The sequence below is a fragment of the Hyperolius riggenbachi genome, chromosome 3 (genome assembly GCF_040937935.1).
Source record: "Hyperolius riggenbachi isolate aHypRig1 chromosome 3, aHypRig1.pri, whole genome shotgun sequence".
Classification (NCBI taxonomy): Eukaryota; Metazoa; Chordata; class Amphibia; order Anura; family Hyperoliidae; genus Hyperolius; species Hyperolius riggenbachi.
The window spans coordinates 59,166,343-59,191,013 of record NC_090648.1 but is presented as its reverse complement, the minus strand read 5'-3'; the positions used below and the strand labels follow the sequence as shown (position 1 = coordinate 59,191,013).

The 24,671-nt window shown below is 45.4% G+C and overlaps 1 protein-coding gene across 1 annotated transcript in view; it reads left to right on the top strand.

The window, feature by feature from the left end:
• The window catches only part of LOC137562129 (zinc finger protein 850-like), an 82,107-nt gene that overhangs the window by 7,369 nt on the left and 50,067 nt on the right, over positions 1-24,671 (top strand). The window contains exon 3 of the mRNA XM_068273460.1: positions 5,789-6,226. Within this exon, the coding sequence (XP_068129561.1) occupies positions 5,789-6,226 (438 nt within the window). The remainder of the gene's footprint in view (positions 1-5,788; positions 6,227-24,671) is intronic.

Genomic DNA, 24,671 nt, shown 5'->3' with positions numbered 1-24,671 from the left:
AGTCATTTAAATGTCACTATTATCATTGCTTAACTATCTCTAATACTTCTAAAGTTAAATAAATCTTAACCTTCTAAAATTATGAAATCAAGCCCCCTACTACCCTATTTCATAACACTTACTTTTCTAGATCTAAGCTGGATCCTAATATTAACCCTATGCTAAAGCACTAACCTTTCTATAACTATGCTTCACCTTAACTTGTTACCCCCTCTGCTAGCACTAACTCTGCTATAATTAACTACTTGACAACAGAGGCAATTTTCCCCTTGTGGACAAGAGCAATTTTCACCTGTCAGCGCTCCTCCCTTTCTTTCGCCAATAACTTAATCACTGCTAATCACAGTGAAATGATTCATATCTTGTTTTTCTTGCAACCAATTAGACTTTCTTTGGGAGGTACAGTATGCTAAGAATTATTTTATCCTAAATGCATTTTAATTGGAATAAAAATGGAAAAAATGCATTATTTCTCAGTTTTGGGCCATTATAGTGTTAAAATAAAACATTCTACTGTGGATAAAAGCCACACATTTTATTTGTCCACTTGTCCCGGTTATTGCAATGTTTAAAAAATTTCCCTAGTATAATGTATGGCGCCAATATTTTATTTGGAAATAAAAGTGCATTTTTTCATTTTTACATCCATCACTAATTACAAGCCCGTAAATTAAAAATTAATAGTAATATACCCTCTTGACATAAATATTAAAAGTTCAGTCTCTAAGCTAACTACTTATATATTTTTTTTTAACATAATTTTTTTTCCTATACAAAAAAAAAGTTTAGATACTATGGGAGGGTGTGGGAGGGAAATGGTTAATTATAAAACTCATTGTTGGGATTTTAATTAAATAAAAATGAATTTTGGTGTAATTTACTATTTAATATAAACATATTTTACATTTTCCTGTTTTGTTCTTTTTTCAACTAGTTTACAAATGTCACATAAATCAAAGTTGTATCTGTTCTTATATTCTGGCCATGAAGACTTTCCTTTTTAACATAACGGACACCTGATGGTACAGAAAAAAAGAATAGTGTAAGTGTGGGGGAAGTGCAGAGATGCTTGCCGCACCTCCTGTGTGCCAGTGTCCCCTCCCATTGTGCAATAAAAAGCCTTGTTCTGGAACCCTGGTCAGCGCAGTCAGCTCTCTTTGATCCAGACATACTATGCAGTGCATGCACAGTAGCCTTGTGACTGTGCTCCCTGCTTGTCTTCTTCCATGTGCACATGCAGGGAGTGCAGTTACAAGTAGTATTTATCTACTTCTATATGTGTTTTTTTTCTGAGATAGTATGGCTGACAGTTCCTCTTAAAATGTACTAGGACACACTTTTTTAAAGTTTGTTCCCAACAAAGACTATTGTACTAAAATAGCCTGAAAAGGGTTACAGTTAATCATCTTTAAGAATTGTAAATTAAATGCAATTTCTTGATTTATTTTTAAGTAAGCTGACCAGTAGTCTATATAATAATGTTATTTTTCAAAGTTGTATAGAATAAAAATGGACTCAAATGCAAGAATATGCAAGATCTCAAAATCAACCTAGAGGTTAGCCTGCATGGCTTAACCATGCAACGCAAATATCATTTTATTATCACCAACACATGTAGCTTGGTTCAAGTCAGTCTGGTTCGAGTGATTCATTGTGACATCAGCAGGAATGCTCTTCTAAAATTCAGTTGAATAAATGAGAGTGTAGAGAATTTTTTTATTTTCTCATTTAATTTTAAAAGTTGTTTCAAATTAAAAAAGGTTTAGCTAAATAGAAAAGTATGGAATAAACCTAATGAGATGAGGTCACCTGATAGCAGAGCAGACACATTTCCAAAGTAGGAAGGGCATTTTTGTGCTGTGGTATACAAGTATTTAATATATTGAGATATAACATAATGTATGTCAGAGCAAGAAAATAAGAGAAAATATTTGAATAGATTCTTAGGAGAGTGCTTTCCACATTTGTGAACTGGGTACTGAACATATTATTGTGTATGCATAGAAACACTGAAACTGCCCATAATCTAGTGACCTCTGTATTGTGGTCACATCTGTTGTTATGTTATTGCACAAGCCTCAACCTTGATCAGCTCCTTCAATGTACCTTTTGTTCATATTCTGAATTGTTAATGAAGTCGTCACCTTGCTGGGTGGGAGTTTATTTAAGTAAAGAGGTGTTGAAACTGCCCTTTAATACAACTGTAAACACACTTTTTGTTGTTAACAATAAACCTTTTTTAACCAATGGAAAACAACCTCTTGCTAGTGAATGAAGGAGAAGCGAATAAAAGATGGGTCAAGCCTAAGTCAGGTAGCAGAATAACCAATACTACATCCTACCAGGTAACTATGGCCTTTCTTGATTTACTCAGCTGCAATATTAGTCTAAATACATTGTAGCTACATTTTACTGTGTTATTTTTCCTTCTCTAGTTTATATTTATAACATTTTGTTAATAAGTTTCATATTAAATAAACCAGTTTTTATACTATACAAAAGTGCACCTGTTATAAGGAAAACATTAAAACTACTGTTAGACTGGGCTATACATTTTTTGTAAGTGGTTAAAAGATTTAACTTCTTGTTTACAGGTGCTCTTTAAGTCAACTTTGTTTGTTGATTTTAAAACAGTGTAAATATTATTATTGTACATAAAGAGTCTGAATAAATCCCACATGCAAAAGAGAATTTGATAAATTAGGAATCATAAAATGGATGTACAGTCTATCAGACTTCAGTGATCAGTCATAAGGTGATATGTAGGTCAGTTATAAAAATGTAGGAATGTAACATTTAAAAAAGAGAGGTTTAACAATGTAAAATTTTGGAGAGCAGTAGTCACATAAGAACTAAAGACTGCCTGGCAAGGGACAGGGATGAGCTTCAGATGAAATCTGAATGGGTTTCATTTGGAATTCATCCTGATAATTACTACACCTGAGTGGGCAGGTGAGGAATGGTTAACTTACCCAGGAGCCATCTGCAGGAATGCGTCCCACGGCGTGCCTCATGCTGCTTACTCATGGCACACTTATATGGAAGCTGGAGAGTGCACTTTGCATATATGTAAAAGAGGCATGTGTTCATTTTGGTGCTGTTATTGCTGTTGTTATGAATATTGTTAATAATATTGTAATAACAGCTTAGCATCCCTAATTTTAATGCCACTATTATCATTGCTTAACTATCTCTAACACTTCTAATGTTAAATTAAGCTTAACCTCCTAACATTATCAAATCAAGCACCCTGCTACCATATCCCATAACACTTACTTTTCTATATCTAAGCTGGACCTTAAAGAGGAATTCCAGTGAAAATAATGTAATAAAAAGGTGCATTTTTACAATAATTATGTATAAATGATGTAGTCAGTGTTTGCCCATTGTAAAAACTTTTAAATCCCTGATTTAAATTCTGACATTTATTACATGGTGACATTTTTACTGTTGGCAGGTGATGTAGCTGCTGCATGCTTTTTTTGGCAGTTAAAACAGCTGTAAACAGCTATCTCCCACAATGCAACAAGGTTCACAGACAGGAAACTGCCAGGAGTACCACGGACCTCAGAGTTTCTTGTGGGAGGGGTTTCAGCACAATATCAGTCATGCAGCGCCCCATTATGGTCTGTTTGTGAAAAGGAATAGATTTCTCATGTAAAAGGCGGTATCAGCTACTGATTGGGATAAAGTTCAATTCTTGGTCAGAGTTTCTCTTTAATATTAACCCTATGCCTAAACACCAACCTTCCTATAATTATGCTTCACCTTAACTTGTTACCCTCTCCCCAGCACTAACCCTGCTATAATTAAGCCTAACCCTAGATTTTGTAGTTCACTTTTTCAACTCTGTCATAGCCAGTAATGTTACTCAGCTATACTTATAGTTGATAATAGTACTTGGCTATCAGCTCTGCACCCAATCTGGAGTCTTCAGTGCTGACTGCCCAACTCAATCACTTGCAACCCCAATAGTTAGTGTTGAGCGATATAATAGCCGTACTTCAGTATCAAATTTCATTACTCAATGCAACATAGCTGAAAATGTACATTGTGATTTATAACAGTACCTGATTTAACAAATTGGGCACGCCAATTCACTGATTTGGTGCACTTCTTTTTCAGGGACTGCTTTTGATCGTAAAGATAATCGTGAAAAAACCCCAGAAGGACGCAGGCTAATCTAAAACCTGTTGGTGAGAGTTTCAGAGCTGTCACTTAGTAATACCCACTGTAAGTGACATCTACATAGGAAAATACATTTAGTGTGCAGTGTACTCTTGGACAAATGTACCTCCTTTATGTGTGTATGTAAACATATTTCCTGGTTTCTTTTCACTGGTGTACAAAAGTCACATAAATCAATGTTGTTTTTTCGGTGTATAAATAGATTTTTGGTGCATCCAGCAATGTGTGATATGTTGGAGCTTTCCAAATATACCAAGATAATAATACCAATATATTCATAATCATTTTTTTCTAGTGTTAGAATGTTTTTGTCCTGAAAAAATGAATAATGTGTCTTTTATATCTGTTCTGCTGTTTTTGTTCATTTCATGTCAGGCTGAATTATTCCTCTAATGCACAAATTTTAATAGATTTTTTTACTGCATGAAAACAATCCAATCATGAGATAATATTGTATCTGTTCTTATATTCTGGCCATGCAATCTTTTTAACATAAAGGATACCTGATGGTACAGATAAATGAATGGCATAAGTGTGTGTGGGGAGGTGCAGAGATGCTTGCCACACCTCCCCTGTGCCAGTGTCCCCTTCCATTGTGCAGTAAATGGCCCTGTTTTGTTTTCGTGGTCAGCAGAGTCAGTGCTCTTTGATCCAGACATACTATGCTGTGAACTGTGCTTGTGACTGGACTCCCTACTTGTCTTATTCCATATGCGCATGCAGGGAGTACAGTTACAAGGCTGCCAACCTGACATACTGTGCATGTGTAGCATGGCATGTCCGCCTCAAAGTGCACCAACCAAGCTTACGGAACAAGGTCATTTTACTGCACAATGGAAGAGGACACTGTCACATGGGAGGTGCTGTAAGCATCTGCACACCTCCCTACACTCACATGTAGCTGTTACATTTTTCTGTACCAGCTCAGCTCAGGTATCCTTTAAGTGATGAGGACATTGGGCCTGATTCACAAAGTGGTGCAAACACTTTTCACACCTGTGAAAAGCCCTTTATCACGCCTAAACTTAGTTTAGGCGTGATCTGAAGCAACTCGCGCGAAGCTCCCACGCACAAAGTTTTGCGCGTGCACAGAGCACCACGCTTCGCGCGCAGCGCCCATTAAGCCCTATGGGACTTTGCGCGCGGGAGCTTCGCGCGAGTTACAGCACAAAGCGGTGATAACTTTGCTAGTGCAAAGGTTATCATGCCTAAAGTCTTTCAGGCGTGACAACTGAGTTATCACCGCTTTGTGAATCAGGCCCATTGAGTGATGTCTACATGCAGCAGCTGTGATTTCTTAGGACAATTAAAATTAATGTATTTCTGAATACAATATCAGCATAGGCAATAAGTGGAATTATTTAGAGCAAATTATTCAAATTTCATTTTTTATTTAGACTACAATTTTTCTGTGTAATTCTTGTGAATGACGTTCTAATAAGAAACTAGCAGCATTATGGATTATCCTGTGCTAATTTCAAGAGTCTTAATAGGGATTGTCATCTGAAGTATAGTTTTATGGAAAACCTAATTGTGTTTGATACATTCTTAGAATTTCTGGGAATATAGTAACAATCACATATACTATCTTCAATTGCAGGAGCAAAAAGTATCTCCATGAGCACATGATGAGTCACAGAGGAGACAAGCCGCATCACTGCTCAGAGTGTGAGAAAAGCTTCAATTATCCTTCACAGCTTATTAAACACCAGAGGAGTCACACCGGGGAAAGGCCGTTTTTCTGTTCGGAGTGTGAAAAACATTTTACTATAAAGTCACACCTTGAAGCACACCAGAGGATCCACACCAGAGAGAAGCCATTTTCTTGTTCTGAATGTCAGAAATGTTTCAGATGGAAGGATTACCTCACAATTCATCAGAGGATTCATACTGCAGTAAAGCCTTTTTCCTGCTCAGAATGTGACAAATCTTTCACTGACAAGACAACCCTTACAAACCATCAGAGGATTCATACTGGAGAGAAGCCTTTTTCCTGCTCTGAATGTCAGAAATGTTTTGCCAGAAAATCATTTCTTAAGTCACACCAACTCACTCACACAGGAGAAACGGTATTTAAAGGTACAGAATGTGATCAGTTTTTTTTAAACAAGGCAAATCTTACTGAGCATCAGAGAGCTCACACAGGAGAAAAGCCATTTCAATGTACAGAATGTGATAAATGTTTTTCACGAAAGGCAAATCTTACTGTGCATCAGAGAACTCACACAGGAGAAAAGCCATTTAGTTGCTCAGAATGTGACAAGAGCTTCTCACACCAGTCACATCTGAGAAGACATCAGAAGATACATGAGCGAGTGGATGTGAGCCTGTAAGTTGTGTTTAATGAACATTTTTCTGTATTATCACAGGATTATGATGTTTGATGAGTAGAAACGATTCTATAACATATGTGATTTGAAGGTTAAAGAGAAACCATGACCAAGGATTGAACTTCATCCCAATCAGTACCCCCTTTCCCATGAGAAATCTTTTCCTTCACAAACGAATCATTGGGGGCTCTGTATGGCTAATATTGGGGTGAAACCCCTCCCACAGTGTGATGTCAGGACCGTGGTTCTGACATCACACTATGGGAGCCTTGTTTCATTGTGGGAAATAACAGCTGTTTCCAACTTCCAGAAAAGCAAGCAGCAGCTACTTCCACTGACATCACCTGCCAGCAGTAAAAATGCCACCATGTGGTAAATGTCTGAATGTAAATCAGAAGTGAAAGATTTTACAATGGGCAAACACTGACTAAATCATTTATACATAATTATTATAAAAAATAAGCACTTTTGTTCATTACGTTATTTTCACTGGAGTTCCTCTTTAACTGCTTGCCGACTGCTCCATGCCAATTGGTGACATCAATCTCCCAGCGGTGATCACTGCTAGGAGACTGTTAGATGGCAAAACTGCCGTCTATTTACACTGTACAGCGCTGCGATCTATGGCAGCACTGTACTGGGGACAGCCATGTGACACGGCTGTCCCCCTGAGAGGCACAGAAACGATCGGCTGTCATAGGCTGATACCTATGACAGCCGATCACTGTGATTGGTTGGCGGGGGGAGGGAGTGATATCAAAATAATTAAAAAAAAGGAAAATGTATAAAAAAACAAAACAAATAAATTAATAGAAAACAAAACAAACATGCTGACAGGGATCAGAGCCCAAACACAGAAAACTCTGTTGGTGGGCAGAAAAAGGGGGGGGGGATCACTTGTGTGTTAGGTTGTACTGCCCTGCAGCAAGGCCTTAAAGCTGAAGTGGCCTAAATTGTAAAAAAAAATAGCCTGGCCACTAGGGGGGTGTAAGCCTACGGTCCTCAAGTGGTTAATGCACAAAGCTGCAGTAATGTTGCTGTGTGCAGACAGTGCACAACAATATTACCATTACTGATGGCAGCAGGTTACCGTGAGTTCCGTTTGGGCTAACATGAGCATTGCTATGGTAACAACATTACTAATGCTTGTTATCATCACATCCTCCTCAGGGCTCAAGCACCGCAGGTCGCGCTAATAGCAAAACTCGCAGTAACTTGCTGCCGGTAGTAATGGAAATATTGCCATGCACTGTCTGCACACAGCAATATTACAGCAGCTTCATGCACCCTTAGAACATTAATCTACCATCAGAGATCACAGGACAAACAGAAAGTATATATTTTTTTAGGTGACTTATGTAAACTGTGTTTAGAAAATCACAAATGAACAGTACTGTGCTCAGCTGGTACATGGAAACCTGGCCATTTTTTAAATATACATTTACATTATGTACACAATGGACTTTAATAATAGGATACCCATTTAATCAGTTTGTCATGTAGTGTTAGGTTTATAATCTGTAACTTGCCCTTGCAATCTATTGTTAACTTTGATGGGAAGTGAGTCTACAATTTTTTTATTCCTATATTTGCATGAATGTGTGTTTATCATTGGTTTAGATAAATTATGTCCATCTGAAGTTAAATAGGTTTTGAGGCCTTGGTTGCCAAACGGTGGTGGGATAGTTGAAGTTTTGCATAAGTTTTGATGTGTATATGTATTATCTGCTCATTAATGAAGGTGGTTATAGTTTGTTTTAGGGCTCGTTCCCACTATCGCGAATCTGCATGCGTCCAACGCATGCAGATCCGCACATGTAATGCAAGTGGATGGGCCTGTTTCCACTGTAGCATTGTTGAGGTGCGTTTTTTTCAGCGGTAAAAAAACGCACAAAAGAGCCAACGAATTCGCCTGCGTCGGGAATCCGTGCGAATCGCCGCTAATGTATTTAATAGTAAAAACGCATGCGTTTGTTACATGCGTTTTTACCCGCGATTTCGCGTGCGATTTCGCACCTTTTTCAATTTTATTTAGCCCTGGCAGTGTCATGGTTAATTTCGCATGGCACCCTGCCATGCCAAATCGCACGCGAAATTGCGGGTAAAAACGCATGCGGAAACGCATCCGCATGCGTTTTTACAAGCGTCGGAATGCGGCCGAAATCGCGTCGCAACAGTGGAAACGAGCCCTTAATAAAAACTGTACAATTTTTAATGTTTTCTGTGTTGGATATATTGTTTGAATTGTTATTCTATAATATGTATCTTTAGTTTGATTGCCACTGTACCTTCTATTGAAAACAAAATAATCAAACCAGGGCTCAGCCAAGTAGAGTTATCTAATTTATTCAATCAGCAGAAAATACAGAAAGACTAGCTCAATGGCCCAGAGGAAGAGAATAAAGCCCAAAACATTTTGTGGGTTTTCTTATACCCCACCACCAGACCTAGGGTTGGTCACTGCCCATTGGTGACCATCCACATTGCCCCTCCAAAGGAAAGAACTTCTACCATGTAGCAAATTGCAACCAGCTGCATGAGTATGCTAGATTCATGACCTGGGAGTAGAGATGGCCCGAACGGTTCGCCCGACTGGTAGTTCGCGCAGATATCAGCTACCCCGCTCGTGGTGGGTAGCGAATACATAGCGTGTTCAACCTGCCTCCTATACCTCGACTTTGGGCTAAACTTTGACCCTCCACATCACAGTCAGCAGACACATGGCAGCCAATCAGGCTGCACTCACCCACGGACCCCTACCCCCCTATAAAAACACAGCAGTGTTGGCCATGTTCTCAGTCTGCTGATGTTGCTGTAGTGAGAGGAAGGGAAAACATTAGTTAAGCTGTTGTTAGCTTGCTCCTCACTGAAAATCTCTTTTGAGAGCTAATATTCTTCTGATGTGTTTTTTTGTGTGTGACACAGACAGGCATAGATACAGCCCTGTCTATCACAGCTGGGCCTAGTTGCTGTACTGTGCCAGCCCCAGCACACTCTGTATTACCATTACATATCTTTCCACTGTATTGTGATTTATCTTACATAGTATAGCTGTATTTGTGGGTGACACTGCATCACTGCATAGATACAGCCCACAGACAGTTGCCAGCCAGGCCAGCTGGGATTTGTAGTCCCACCACTGGCAGCACACTGCCTAGTGTGTTCCTAACCTAAAGGATTTAATTGGGTTTCCTATGCAGGTGCTGTTTCTTCAAACAAGTTCAGGTGAAGCATATATGTAAAGGTGGCCATATATCTCTCGACTTGGCAGCAAATTGACCATCTGATTTCATGACTATAATTGAATTGCATGAAAATCAGTGCAGCCAAGTGCATGCCCAATCAACAATGCAACCAATTTCAGGCCAACATTGTTTTTTGTAAATAATGTAGGCATTAACTACATTTATAAAAACCTATCTCTCCAAAAGAACTAACCCCTGTATACTGGGGTGCATCTATTGCACTTGACATTAAAATATCTTTTAAACTGGGGGCTCTTCTATACATAACTTCCAGATTCTCTGGCAAAAAGGAGCACAAAATTGGATCCTCCTTAACCACTTGAGGACCACAGTCTTTTCGCCCCTTAAGGACCAGAGCCTTTTTTTCCATTCAGACCACTGCAGCTTTCACGGTTTATTGCTCAGTCATACAACCTACCACCTAAATTAATTTTACCTCCTTTTCTTGTCACTAATACAGCTTTCTTTTGGTGCTATTTGATTGCTGCTGCGAGATCTAGTTTTTATTATATTCATCAAAAAAGACATGAATTTTGTCAAAAAACTTTTTTAACTTTCTGTGCTGACATTTTTCAAATAAAGTAAAATTTCCTATACATTTGAGCGCGAAAGTTATTCTGCTACATGTCTTTGATAAAAAAAAAAACATTCAGTGTATATTTATTGGTTTGGGTAAAAGTTATAGCGTTTACAAACTATGGTGCCAAAAGTGAATTTTCCCATTTTGAAGCATCTCTGACTTTTCTGACCACCTGTCATGTTTCATGAGGTGCTAAAATTCCAGGATAGTATAAATACCCCCCAAATGACCCCATTTTGGAAAGAAGACATCCTAAAATATTCAGTGAGAGGCATGGTGAGTTCATAGAAGATTTTATTTTTTGTCACAAGTTAGCGGAAAATGACACTTTGTGACAAAAACAAAAAGTTTCCATTTCTTCTAACTTGCGACAAAAAAAATGAAATCTGCCACGGACTCACTATGCTCCTCTCTGAATACCTTGAAGTGTCTACTTTCCAAAATGGGGTCATTAGTGGGGTGTGTTCACTGTCCTGGCATTTTGGGGGTGCCTAATTGTAAGCACCCCTGTAAAGCCTAAAGATGCTCATTGGACTTTGGGCCCCTTAGCGCAGTTAGGCTGCAAAAAAGTGCCACACATGTGGTATTGCCGTACTCAGGAGAAGTAGTATAATGTGTTTTGGGGTGTATTTTTACACATACCAATGCTGGGTGGGAGAAATATCTCTGTAAATTACAATTTTTTGATTTTGTTTACACACAATTGTCTATTTACAGAGATATTTCTCCCACTCAGCATGGGTATGTGTAAAAATACACCCCAAAACACATTATACTACTTCTGCTGAGTACGGCGATACTACATGTGTGACACTTTTTTGCAGCCTAGGTGCGCTAAGGGGCCCAACGTCCTATTCACAGGTCATTTTGAGGCATTTGTTTTCTAGACTACTCCTCACGGTTTAGGGCCCCTAAAATGCCAGGGCAGTATAGGAACCCCACAAGTGACCCCATTTTAGAAAGAAGACACCCCAAGGTATTCCGTTAGGTGTATGGTGAGTTCATAGAACATTTTATTTTTTGTCACAAGTTAGTGAAAACTGACACTTTGTGAAAAAAACAATAAAAATCAATTTCCGCTAACTTTTGACAAAAAATAAAATCTTCTATGAACTCGTCATACACCTAACAGAATACCTTGGGGTGTCTTTTTTCTAAAATGTGGTCACTTGTGGGGTTCCTATACTGCCCTGGCATTTTACGGGCCCAAAACCGGGAGTAGTCTAGAAACCAAATTTCTCAAAATGACTGTTCAGGGGTATAAGCATCTGCAAATTTTGATGACAGGTGGTCTATGAGGGGGCACATTTTGTGGAACCAGTCATAAGCAGGGTGGCCTCTTAGATGACAGGTTGTATTGGGCCTGATCTGATGGATAGGAGTGCTAGGGGGGTTACAGGAGGTGATTGATGGGTGTCTCAGGGGGTGGTTAGAGGGAAAAATAGATGCAATCAATGCACTGGGGAGGTGATCAGAAGGGGGTCTGAGGGGGATCTGAGTGTTTGGCCGAGTGATCAAGAGCCCACACGGTGGCAAACTAGGGCCTGATCTGATGGGTAGGTGTGCTAGGTGGTGACAGGTGGTGACAGGAGGTGATTGATGGGTGTCTCAAGGTGTGATTAGAGGGGGGAAATAGATGCAAGCAATGCACTGGCAAGGTTATCAGGGCTGGGCGTTCTGAGGGTGTGGGCAGATGATTGGGTGCCCTAGGGGCAGATAGGGGTCTAATCTGATGGGTATCAGTGACAGGGTCTGATTATTGATGGGTGATCAGTGGGTGATTAGATGGCAGAACAGATGTAAACAAAGCACTTTGGAGGTGATCTGAGGGTAGGTCTGGGGCAATCTGATGGTGTGAGTGGGTGATCAGATTGCCCGCAAGGGGCAGGTTAGGGGCTGATTGATGGGTGGCAGTGACAGGGGGTGATTGATGGGTGGCAGTGACAGGGGGTGATTGATGGGTGATTGATAGGTGATTGACAGGTCATTGACAGGTGATCAGTGGGTTATTACAGGGAAGAACAGATGTAAATAATGCACTGGTGAATTGATAAGGGGGGGTCTGAGGGAAATCTGAGCGTGTGGGCGGGTGATTGGGTGCCCGCAAGGGGCAGATTAGGGTCTAATCTGATGGGTAACAGTGACAGGTGGTGATAGGGGGTGATTGATGGGTGATTTATGGGTAATTAGTGGGTGTTTAGAGGAGAGAACAGATGTAAACACTGCACTTGGGAGGTGATCTGATGTCGGATCTGCGGGCGATCTATTGGTGTGGGTGGGTGATCAGATTGCCTGCAAGGGGCAGGTTAGGGGCTGATTGATGGGTGGCAGTGACAGGGGGTGATTGATGGGTGGCAGTGACAGGGGGTGATTGATGGGTGATTGATAGGTGATTGATGGGTGATTGATAGGTGATTGACAGGTGATCAGTGGGTTATTACAGGGAAGAACAGATGTAAATAATGCACTGGCGAATTGATAAGGGGGGGTCTGAGGACAATCTGAGCGTGTGGGCGGGTGATTGGGTGCCCGCAAGGGGCAGATTAGGGTCTAATCTGATGGGTAACAGTGACAGGTGGTGATAGGGGGTGATTGATGGGTGATTGATGGGTAATTAGTAGGTGTTTAGAGGAGAGAAAAGATGTAAACACTGCACTTGGGAGGTGATCTGATGTCGGATCTGCAGGCAATCTATTGATGTGGGTGGGTGATCAGATTGCCCGCAAGGGGCAGGTTAGGGGCTGATTGATGGGTGGCAGTGACAGGGGGTGATTGATGGGTGATTGACAGGTGATTGACAGGTGATCAGTGGGTTATTACAGGGGGGATAGAGGCATACAGTACACAGGGGGGGTCTGGGGGGGTCTGGGGGGGTCTAGGGAGAATCTGAGGGGTGGGGGGTGATCAAGAGGGAGCAGGGGGCAGTTTAGGGTTAAAAAAATAGCGTTGACAGATAGTGACAGGGAGTAATTGATGGGTGATTAGGGGGGTGACTGGGTGCTAACAGTGGTCTGGGGGCTGGGCAGGGGGGGGTCTGAGGGGTGCTGTGGGCGGTCAGGGGGCAGGGGGGGGAAATCAGTGTGCTTGGGTGCAGACTAGGGTGGCTGCAGCCTGTTCTGGTGGTCCCACGGACACTGGGACCACCAGGGCAGGAGGCAGCCTGTATAATAGGCTTTGTATACATTACAAAGCCTATTATACAATGTTTCAGCTGCGATTCGGGTGCTAGTAACCCGCCGGCGCTTCCGAACGGCCGGCGGGTTACAGCGCGAGGGGGCGGAGCCAGTCGGCGGCAGCTGATCGCATCACGAATGATGTGATCGCCACATAACAACGCCCGCCGCCGTCTCCGCCGATGGGCGTATTGCGGTCGTTTGGGCCCAGCCCTTGCCGCCGCCCATCGGCTTAAGGCGGTCGGCAAGTGGTTAAGGAGCGACCAATGTTTTGAAATAATCCTTTTCACCTTTTTTTGTTGTCTACTATATCCTGTTATGAAGGGACAGATCATCTTATTGTCCACCTTCTCTTTTTCTGCTAAAATTATTTCTCTGTCTATTTGTGCTACTTCACTCTGTACTTGTATCAACTTAGATGATTCATAACCTTTATCTTCAAATTTTTTCTTTAATTTCTCACTCTCTGCATAATAATTCTCAATCTCCCCACAGTTCCTCCTCATCCTTAAAAATTGGCCCTTGGGAATAGCTCGTAGTCAATTGGGGTGATGGCAGCTACTGACGGGTACAAAACTAATCCTATCAGTAGGTTTGAGGAAAGAATAAGTCTTTATCTTATCATTTGATTTTTTATATTCAGATCTAAAAAGTGTATCTCTGATTTACTATATTCACAGGAGAACTTTAAATTAACCACTTTATCATTGAAGCTTCCAATAAATCTCTCTAAGGATATCATATGCCCTTTCCACATAAACAGAATATAATTGACACATCTTTTCCAGATAATTAATTCCCTTCCTTGTTCCCTATAAACGAATTTCTCCTCCCACAGTGCCATATATAAATTCACCATGCTAGGAGCAAACTTAGCCCTCATGGCTACGCCCACTTTCTGAATGTAATACTCCCCCCCCGAACCAAAAATAATTATGTTCTAAAGCAAATATGGTACATCTAACAGTAAACAATATTTGACCATCCTCCATCAAAAATTGCTCATTAGCCTTTAAATCTTCCCCATGCGGTATGACCATATAAAGTGAAGTTACATCAGCAGTAACTATGACTGGTGGTTCTTCAAAGCATAAATCCTGATGAATAAATTGTAAGGCTGTTTAAGGTGAGAGCCTGTTAGGTTAGGCCTGTAATTGTATTATTATCATTATGGGGATATGGATGGGGTGCAGATATGAATTAGACCATTAGATGGCAGTAGACTAGGAAGAAGAGTTGCTATAGGGTATGGTTTTCTTTTTCTTTTCATTTTTCTTTTTATTGTTTTTTTTTAAGTTGCTGTAGTATAGATGAGGAAAGTCAAATGAAATTATGGATTGGTTTTGCAAATAAAGTGCCAGAAAAAAATCTACCAGATCTCAATGGAGCGGCGCAGAGTTCGAGCAATGATATCCCTCTTCTGTGCGTTCCATGCGTATAAGCTGAAGGAAGTAAATACTTTACCTTCCGTGCGCTCCAAGCGGCGGAAGTACTTTGACGTAGCGGCGGAAGTGACGCCGCCTTGACATGCGTATTGGAGAGCCGTGTCCGAGGCGGCTAATCCGGAGACGGTAAATCTATTTAAGATGCCGTATTGTGACCATTCGGTAAGCATGCCCCTGATGACGCCATAGCAAAAATAGTCGGGCTTACGAATGGTAGATGGAAAGACGGCACTTTATGACCTTGTGAAGTGCTATCGTACGCTGTGGGTCCCTGTTACAAGGGCCCGGATGTGAGTATTTTACCTGTTTTTAGAGAAGCAATAAAAGGTTAAGCATTTTAAATGGAGTACACTTAGATGTGTTTCTGGTTATTGTTGTTTTATGCTGAGGATTAATTCTGCTGCATAAGGAGAGTTGGATCCTTGGGGAGGACAAGGAAGAAACAGTGATCGTTGGATGACTAATATATGCGTATAGACCTTGTAATTTGGGTCTTTCTTTTAATTGGTAAGCTTGCACTTTGAAGGGTGTCTGGTGATGGATTTGGTAATCTGATATTCTGCTCAGCGCTGAAGTTAAGGAGAATATTGATCAGATATGCTGCAAGATGTTGGGTCCTCACGGTTGATCGGGTGAGCAGAGGTAACGGCAAGCAATATCAGGACTAGCGTTGAAACTCCCAGTGCTTTTTCCCAAGTGTATAAATGTACATGTGTGCATTTATACATAACCTGTCCTCTGTGCCCATCCATCTTCCGAATCCACTGCTCTTCCATTAGCGGTAATCACGCTGCGGGCGCATAACATGTTGTGTTGTCATCGGGGCAGAAGATGCAGCAGACTCAGAGTGATTCCCCCAGAGATTTCATGCTGAAATTGATTGGGAATCAGCCTCCAGTGTATGGGCAGCCAACAGATCTCTCTCTAATCAGATTCAATAAGAAAGAGATTTGTCTTTTGATCGAGTCTGCCCATCATAACTAGATGTATGGCTACCTTAAGATAAACATTCATTACATGCTAGGGGAACTCTCGTATCTGAATGCAAAATAAAAATGTGCCTTTTTTAAAACAAAAGGTATTTGCAATTATTCAAATTGGAGTAAGCATATGATTTTTTCCCATGATGCATCACTACTAAATATACAAATCATCCTTTGTTGTCCCTGTAAGCTAAACACACCTCCAGAACCGCTGAAATGCAATGATGTGTCTGCTTGTTAATTGTACAGAGCCACAGTAATCCAACATGCATGCAGTTTCTGTTTGGTTTACTCTGCTGCAGACATTTTGGAACCAGATATCACAAGGCCCATTTGAAGGAGTCTTAAACACCAATAGTGGTGCTCACCGCCAGGTCGTGATCACGCTTACGTGTGGATTCACAACCATTTTGACGCATTCCGCCTCGGACACGCTAAGCCGTGAATAGATTTTCAACCACGAAAATCTACTTCGGCTTCGCGTGAATGCGGACAGAAATCCGCATTCATGCTCGTGAAACCCGGTGCTGAAGTCGTGGTTTGCGGAAATGCGTCAAACTATGCGGAAGTGACACATTGCAGGCCAATCAGAGTGCCCCAGCCAGGCCCTAGCAACCAATCACAGGAGGGAAGCTATGCCCTCCCCTCCTGAATATAAAGCGGCGGCCATGATGGAAAAGCTCTGTCCTTGCTAGACTGTGGTGCTGAGAGGATTATCTCCAGGCCATTGTTGTTTGAGCAAGTGCATTTATTGTGTTAAAAACAAAGCGTTTTTTTTGCTAACACTGCTCTTATACTGTACACAGTTAGCTAGTCAGTGAGTGATTGCTGTAGTTAGTTGTAGTCAGTGTAGTGTAGTGGGAGTGTGGGAGTCTAGTGATTATTTAACTGTGTGTAGTGCAGGCAGGTTCAGTGCTGCAGTGTAGTCAGTGTAGTGGGAGTGGGGATTATCTGTGTGTAGTGCAGGCAGGCAGGTTAGTGCAGCTGCAGTGTTCACTTGTATATTCCAGTGACAATTATACACTTGTACTATTTGCAGGCAGCCAGTCACACCGCCGGCGCCGCCACTCTCTGCCAGCGCTGTTCATTCATTCTGTCAGTGACCTTGTGCCGTGCCCAGTGCCCACTGCTTGCTCGCTGGCATATGAGCATCTCATTACACAGTGTGACATCCTTGTGTACCCACTGCATCCTTCAGGGCTCGTTTCCACTGTAGCGGTGCGGAATCGCCTGGATTCCACCGCAGAAGAAATCGCATGCAGGTGCGTTTTTTTACGCGTTATTTTACGGGATTACGCATGCGATTTCGCATAGGTTAGGCTATGTGCATTTTTAACCATGTCACTGCCTGTGTTAATTTACATTGGTTCCTATGCGGAATCGCATGCGGAATCACGTAAAATAACGCGTAAAAAAACGCATGCGATTTCCCTATTAAATACATTAGCGGCGATTCGCATGCATTCCACTAGCAGGCGAAATCGTTGGCTCTTTTGTGCGTTTTTTCACCGCTCATAAAAACGCACCACGCAAACGCTACAGTGGAAACAGGTCCATTCACTTGCATTACGTGTGCGAACCTGCATGCGTTGGATGCATGCGGATTCGCGATAGTGGAAACGAGCCCTCAGTGACCTAGTTGTATATCCAGTGCCCACTGCTGTGCCCACTGCATCCTTCAGTGACCTTGTACTGTGCCCACTGCATCCTTCAGTGACCTTGTACTGTGCCCACTGCATCCTTCAGTGACCTAGTTGTATATCCAGTGCCCACTGCTGTGCCCACTGCATCCTTCAGTGACCTTGTACTGTGCCCACTGCATCCTTCAGTGACCTTGTACTGTGCCCACTGCATCCTTCAGTGACCTAGTTGTATATCCAGTGCCCACTGCTGTGCTCACTGCATCCTTCAGTGACCTTGTACTGTGCCCACTGCTGCATCCTTCAGTGACCTTGTACTGTGCCCACTGCTGCATCCTTCAGTGACCTAGTTGTATATCCAGTGCCCACTTCTGTGCCCACTGCATCCTTCAGTGACCTTGTACTGTGCCCACTGCATCCTTCAGTGACCTTGTACTGTGCCCACTGCTGCATCCTTCAGTGACCTAGTTGTATATCCAGTGCCCACTGCTGTGCCCACTGCATCCTTCAGTGACCTTGTACTGTGCCCACTGCATCCTTCAGTGACCTTGTACTGTGCCCACTGCTGCATCCTTCAGTGACCTAGTTGTATATCCAGTGCCCACTGCTGTGCCCACTGCATCCTTCAGTGACCTAGTTGTATATCCAGTGCCCACTGCTGTGCCCACTGCATCTTTCAGTGACCTTGTACTGTGCCCACTGCATCCTTCAGTGACCTTGTACTGTGCCCACTGCTGCATCCTTCAGTGACCTAGTTGTATATCCAGTGCCCACTGCTGTGCCCACTGCATCCTTCAGTGACCTTGTACTGTGCCCACTGCATCCTTCAGTGACCTTGTACTGTGCCCACTGCTGCATCCTTCAGTGACCTAGTTGTATATCCAGTGCCCACTGCTGTGCCCACTGCATCCTTCAGTGACCTTGTACTGTGCCCACTGCATCCTTCAGTGACCTTGTACTGTGCCCACTGCATCCTTCAGTGACCTTGTACTGTGCCCACTGCTGCATCCTTCAGTGACCTAGTTGTATATCCAGTGCCCACTGCTGTGCCCACTGCATCCTTCAGTGACCTTGTACTGTGCCCACTGCATCCTTCAGTGACCTTGTACTGTGCCCACTGCTGCATCCTTCAGTGACCTAGTTGTATATCCAGTGCCCACTGCTGTGCCCACTGCATCCTTCAGTGACCTTGTACTGTGCCCACTGCATCCTTCAGTGACCTAGTTGTATATCCAGTGCCCACTGCTGTGCCCACTGCATCCTTCAGTGACCTTGTACTGTGCCCACTGCTGCATCCTTCAGTGACCTAGTTGTATATCCAGTGCCCACTGCTGTGCCCACTGCATCCTTCAGTGACCTAGTTGTATATCCAGTGCCCACTGCTGTGCCCACTGCATCCTTCAGTGACCTTGTACTGTGCCCACTGCATCCTTCAGTGACCTTGTACTGTGCCCACTGCTGCATCCTTCAGTGACCTAGTTGTATATCCAGTGCCCACTGCTGTGCCCACTACATCCTTCAGTGACCTTGTACTGTGCCCACTGCATCCTTCAGTGACCTTGTACTGTGCCCACTGCTGCATCCTTCAGTGACCTAGTTGTATATCCAGTGCCCACTGCTGTGCCCACTGCATCCTTCAGTGACCTAGTTGTATATCCAGTGCCCACTGCTGTGCCCACTGCATCCTTCAGTGACCTTGTACTGTGCCCACTGCATCCTTCAGTGACCTTGTACTGTGCCCACTGCTGCATCCTTCAGTGACCTAGTTGCATATCCAGTGCCCACTGCTGTGCCCACTACATCCTTCAGTGACCTTGTACTGTGCCCACTGCATCCTTCAGTGACCTTGTACTGTGCCCACTGCTGCATCCTTCAGTGACCTAGTTGTATATCCAGTGCCCACTGCTGTGCCCACTGCATCCTTCAGTGACCTTGTACTGTGCCCACTGCATCCTTCAGTGACCTAGTTGTATATCCAGTGCCCACTGCTGTGCCCACTGCATCCTTCAGTGACCTTGTACTGTGCCCACTGCTGCATCCTTCAGTGACCTAGTTGTATATCCAGTGCCCACTGCTGTGCCCACTGCATCCTTCAGTGACCTAGTTGTATATCCAGAGCCCACTGCTGTGCCCACTGCATCCTTCAGTGACCTTGTACTGTGCCCACTGCATCCTTCAGTGACCTAGTTGTATATCCAGTGCCCACTGCTGTGCCCACTGCATCCTTCAGTGACCTTGAACTGTGCCCACTGCATCCAGTGATTCATTACTACCAACATGTCTGGCAGGGTTTCGCGGGGTGAGAGGAAAGGGAGTTCAATTGCCTCAGCCACTTCTGGGACTGCTCCACGTCCAGGGAGAGGACGCCCAGCTGTACGTGGTCGTGATGCAGCAGAAAGGGGGGCAGCAAAGCCTGGGCCGAGTCAGCGGACGCCATTGTCCAAATATTTTAAAGTTTCTGGTCCCCGTGTGGTGGTTGAGCAAATGGAACCTGACGTACTCATGGACATCATGACTTCCTCCCAGACCTCTACTGTGAGCACCACTCCAAGCAGCAGCAGCAACCAATGTCCCACGCTTGTTGTGACATCCACCCCAGCGCCCACTGGTCAGCAGCCCTCCCAGGATGACAGCGTTCTGTCCCTCAGTCCGGCTTCTGGGAACCTGCTGATGCAAGAAGCTCAGGACTTACTGGGGACTGATGTGGCAGAGATTGAGATCGAGCCACAATCACAAGCGTTGTTGAGTTCTGGTGATGAAGAAGAGGGGTCTGTGTCTGGGGATGTAGGGACAGAAGAGGAGGCGGGGGAGTCAGAGGAAGAGCTGGATTATGATGATGCTGCTGATGATGACGACGTTGTGGACCCTAACTATGTGCAGCCTGCTGAGTCTGTGGAAGAATGGTCAGAGGCAGAGCAGGATGATGAGTCACCTCGGCCTAGGCAAGGATATCGCCATATGTCAGGCAGGGGCAGGGGCATCGGCAGCAGTGGGCGTGGAGGAAGTAGACAGAACACTGCTTCAGCCGGCACCACCACCATGCAACCCCCGGCAACTACTACCACACATTGTTCCGCTGCACCCTCTGCTAGTGGGGGCCGCAGTAAATTAAAGTCACCAGTGTGGGATTGCTTTGAGGAATGTACTGATGACAAAAGGTATGCGGTGTGCAGGTTATGCAGCAAAGGATTGAGCCGTGGGAAAAGTCTGAGCAAGATGGGTACCTCATCCCTCCAGGGCCACCTGAGAAGCCGCCACTGCTGCGAGTATGCGGACTTTAAGAGGAAGCAGGCACTGCTGGCAGGGGTTCCTGAGAGCAGAAGGCCCACCAGCGCAGCAGCATCATCCCTCCCTCAGGGTCGTGAATCCCCCACAGCAGCAGCAGTAGTAGCACGCAAGCGCTCTTCCACCTCGGCTACTCAGGACACAGACATTGAGGCTGGCAGCCAGTGTTCGTCTCTCTCCTCTGTCTCCCCTGCATCCCAGCGTCGTCAGACCCTGCTGAGCGACACCTTTCAGGGTCTGACCAAGCCTCTGCCTCCAAGCCACAGGCAGATCCGCAAACTAAATGGCTTGCTGGCCCGGGCCATGGCATCACAGCTGCTTCCCTACTCCCTGGTGCAGGAGGGGAGCGCCATGCGGACGCTGCTCCAATTTGGCATCCCCGAGTGGCAAGTCCCCAGTCGCCACTATTTCAGCAGGAGCGCGATCCCAGCACTCCACAAGTTTGCGGTGGAAAACGTGGCCCGTTCCCTGGACTACTCTGTGGGCAAGCGGGTCCACGTGACCATGGACTCGTGGAGTAGCAGATTTGGGACAGGTCGCTACCTGTCCTTTACGGCCCACTGGGTGACACTGATGGAAGGGAGGGAGGACAAGAGCGCATCAGCCCAGCTAGTGGTGCCACCACACGGGATCAGGGGGGATGCAGAAGGGTCCTGTCACGACACTCCCTCTGCACCTGGAAAGCAAGCCCGCCTCGGCAGCAGCAGCGCCAAGCCTCGGCACTGCCAAGCCCTTTTAAAATTGGTGACCCTGGGGAAGGAGAGGCTTACGGCCACCAACGTCCTGGCCGCCCTCAGGAAGCAGGAGCGGAGGTGGCTGACCCCCAGAGGCCTGGAAGTGGGGTATGTGGCAGCCGATAATGGGGCCAACCTGGTGGCAGCAGTGCAGCAGGGAAACCTCCAGCACATCCCCTGCTTGGCCCACGTGCTCAATCTTGTGGTGCAGCGCTTCTTGCGCACCTACCAGGGGATGAGCGAGCTGCTGCAGGATGCCCGGGCGGTGATACGCTTTTTCCGCCTGTCAGCCACTGCCTCTGCACTCTTATCCACCTTACAGCAGCAGTATGGAAGGCCACAACACCGGATGATCATCGACATGCCAGTTCGCTGGAATTCGACTCTGGCCATGTTGGAGCGGCTGTGTCAGCACAGGCTGGCTCTTAGGGCCTACATGCTAGACTCAAGTGTCCCCAGCAACCAGCAAGTCCCCATGATTACTGCCACTCAGTGGACACTGATGCAGCAAGTATGCCTGGTGCTGAGTCCCTTCCTGGAGGCAACCAAGATGGTCAGTGAGGAGCGGGCCTCTGTGTGCCAGTGGGTGCCCTTGGTTTGTCTACTGGAGCAGGCAATGGACAATTTAATTGAGCGTGGGGATGAAGCCCTGAGGCAGTTGGAAGAACAGGAGCAGATGGCAGCACAGTCCAGCACAGAGGAGGGCTCACAGCAGGTAGTGGAAGAGTTGGAGGTCCCTAACCTGAATGAGGAGGAGGAGGAGGAGGAGGAGCGGAGTGCAGCAGGCATTGTACGTGGATGGCGGTTTGAGGAGGACAACGACATGGCACAGGAAGAGGACAGGCATGCGTTATGGGACAATGGCGAGGACGAGGAAGATCTTGCTGGCAGGGTCCACTTGTTTCCCATGGCTGTGCACATGTTGCGCTGCCTTCGCAGGGACCCCCGGGTGATCCAGATGCGTTCAAGGGAAGACATCTGGATTACCTTGATGCTTGATCCCCGTCTGAAGGGGAAGCTGGGAGACTTAATGACGCCATCCACCACCGAGCAACGCACAAGGGAGTTGAAGGAGGCCCTTGTGCGCAGACTACTGGAAGCATTCCCCCAGCCTTCCACCCCCACTGTAACTGCTCTGCCAAGCCAGCAAGAGGTGCCTGCCATTGCCACTAGCAGCACAACAACAACCACCAGCAGCAGCAGCAGCAACTGGCGCCCCGGAGACCTGCAGAGCCTAAGCAAGAGCCTGTATGCAGTGCAGCAGCCCAGAACAGAGGTGCCCGCCACAGCATCCACCACCAACCAGCACAAGCAACGACTGACCACCATGGTGTCTGACTATATGGGGTCATCCAGCGGGCTCAATGACACCGACAGCCCCATGGACCCCTTGGAGTACTGGGTCAAGAGACTGGACATCTGGAGCGAGCTTTCCCAGTAGGCCCTGGAACTCCTATCCTGCCCTCCTTCCAGTTCTCTCTCAGAGAGATGCTTTAGTGAGGCCGGTGGCGTGGTCACAGAGAAGCGCTCTCGGCTCTCCCACGCCTCTGTGGACAAACTCACCTTCCTGAAAATCAACCAGGCTTGGGTGGAAGGTGAGTTCCTGGCCCCTATTGTCGGACACAGGGGGACATGAAGTGGCTGCTGCATGTGCTGTTGTTAACTATGCCTGCCTTTATAAAGACAGTTACTACCTGCCTAGTGCCTACCTTGGTTAATTTTTTGGTGTTATGGTACTACTACCAGTAAGTTGCCATGGTCCTCCTTCTGAGCTGCTGAACTGACCGCCCGCTTTGTCCTCCTGACTCAGTCGCTACTACACTCTGCGTTCACACTGCCCGGGTCACCGGGTGCATTTAATTTTTTGGCCAGCACTATGACGCTGTGCTGCTACTACTACCACCAGTATGTTGCCATGGTCCTTCCTTCTGTGCTGCTGCTGCTGCTGAGCTGAACGCCCGCTTTGTCCTCCTCCTGACTCAGTCGCTACCACGGTACCACCAATGCACTCTGTCTGCGTTCACACTGCCCGGGTCACCAGGTGCATTTAATTTTTTGGCCAGCACTATGACGCTGTGCTGCTACTACTACTACCAGTATGTTGCCATGGTCCTTCTGTGCTGCTGCTGCTGAACTGACCGCCCGCATTGTCCTCCTCCTCCTGACTCAGTTGCTTCCCGCTGCTGCACTCTGCGTTCACACTGCCCAGGTCATCGGGTGCATTTAAGTTTTTGGCCAGCACTATGACGCTGTGCTGCTACTACTACCACCAGTATGTTGCCATGGTCCTTCCGTGCTGCTGCTGCTGCTGCTGCTGCTGAACTGAACGCCCGCTTTGTCCTCCTCCTCCTCCTGACTCAGTCGCTACCACGGTACCACCAATGTACTCTGTCTGCGTTCACACTGCCCGGGTCACCGGGTGCATTTAATTTTTTGGCCAGCACTATGACGCTGTGCTGCTACTACTACCACCAGTATGTTGCCATGGTCCTTCCTTCTGTGCTGCTGCTGCTGCTGAACTGAACGCACGCTTTGTCCTCCTCCTGACTCAGTCGCTACCACGGTACCACCAATGCACTCTGTCTGCGTTATCACTGCCCGGGTCACCGGGTGCATTTAATTTTTTGGCCAGCACTATGACGCTGTGCTGCTACTACTACCACCAGTATGTTGCCATGGTCCTTCCGTGCTGCTGCTGCTGAACTGAACGCCCGCTTTGTCCTCCTCCTGACTCAGTCGCTACCACGGTACCACCAATGCACTCTGTCTGCGTTCACACTGCCCGGGTCACCGGGTGCATTTAATTTTTGGGCCAGCACTATGACGCTGTGCTGCTACTACTACTACCAGTATGTTGCCATGGTCCTTCTGTGCTGCTGAACTGACCGCCCGCATAGTCCTTCTCCTGACTCAGTCGCTACCACCACTGCACTCTGCGTTCACACTGCCCGTGTCCACTGACAACTCTGCTGCGATGTCATTGCTAATTGCTGCAAAAAAAACAAAACAAAAAATTACAAAAACCTCTCTGGGGCCTTTTTGGCGTCAGCCACTCATCCTCCTCAAGC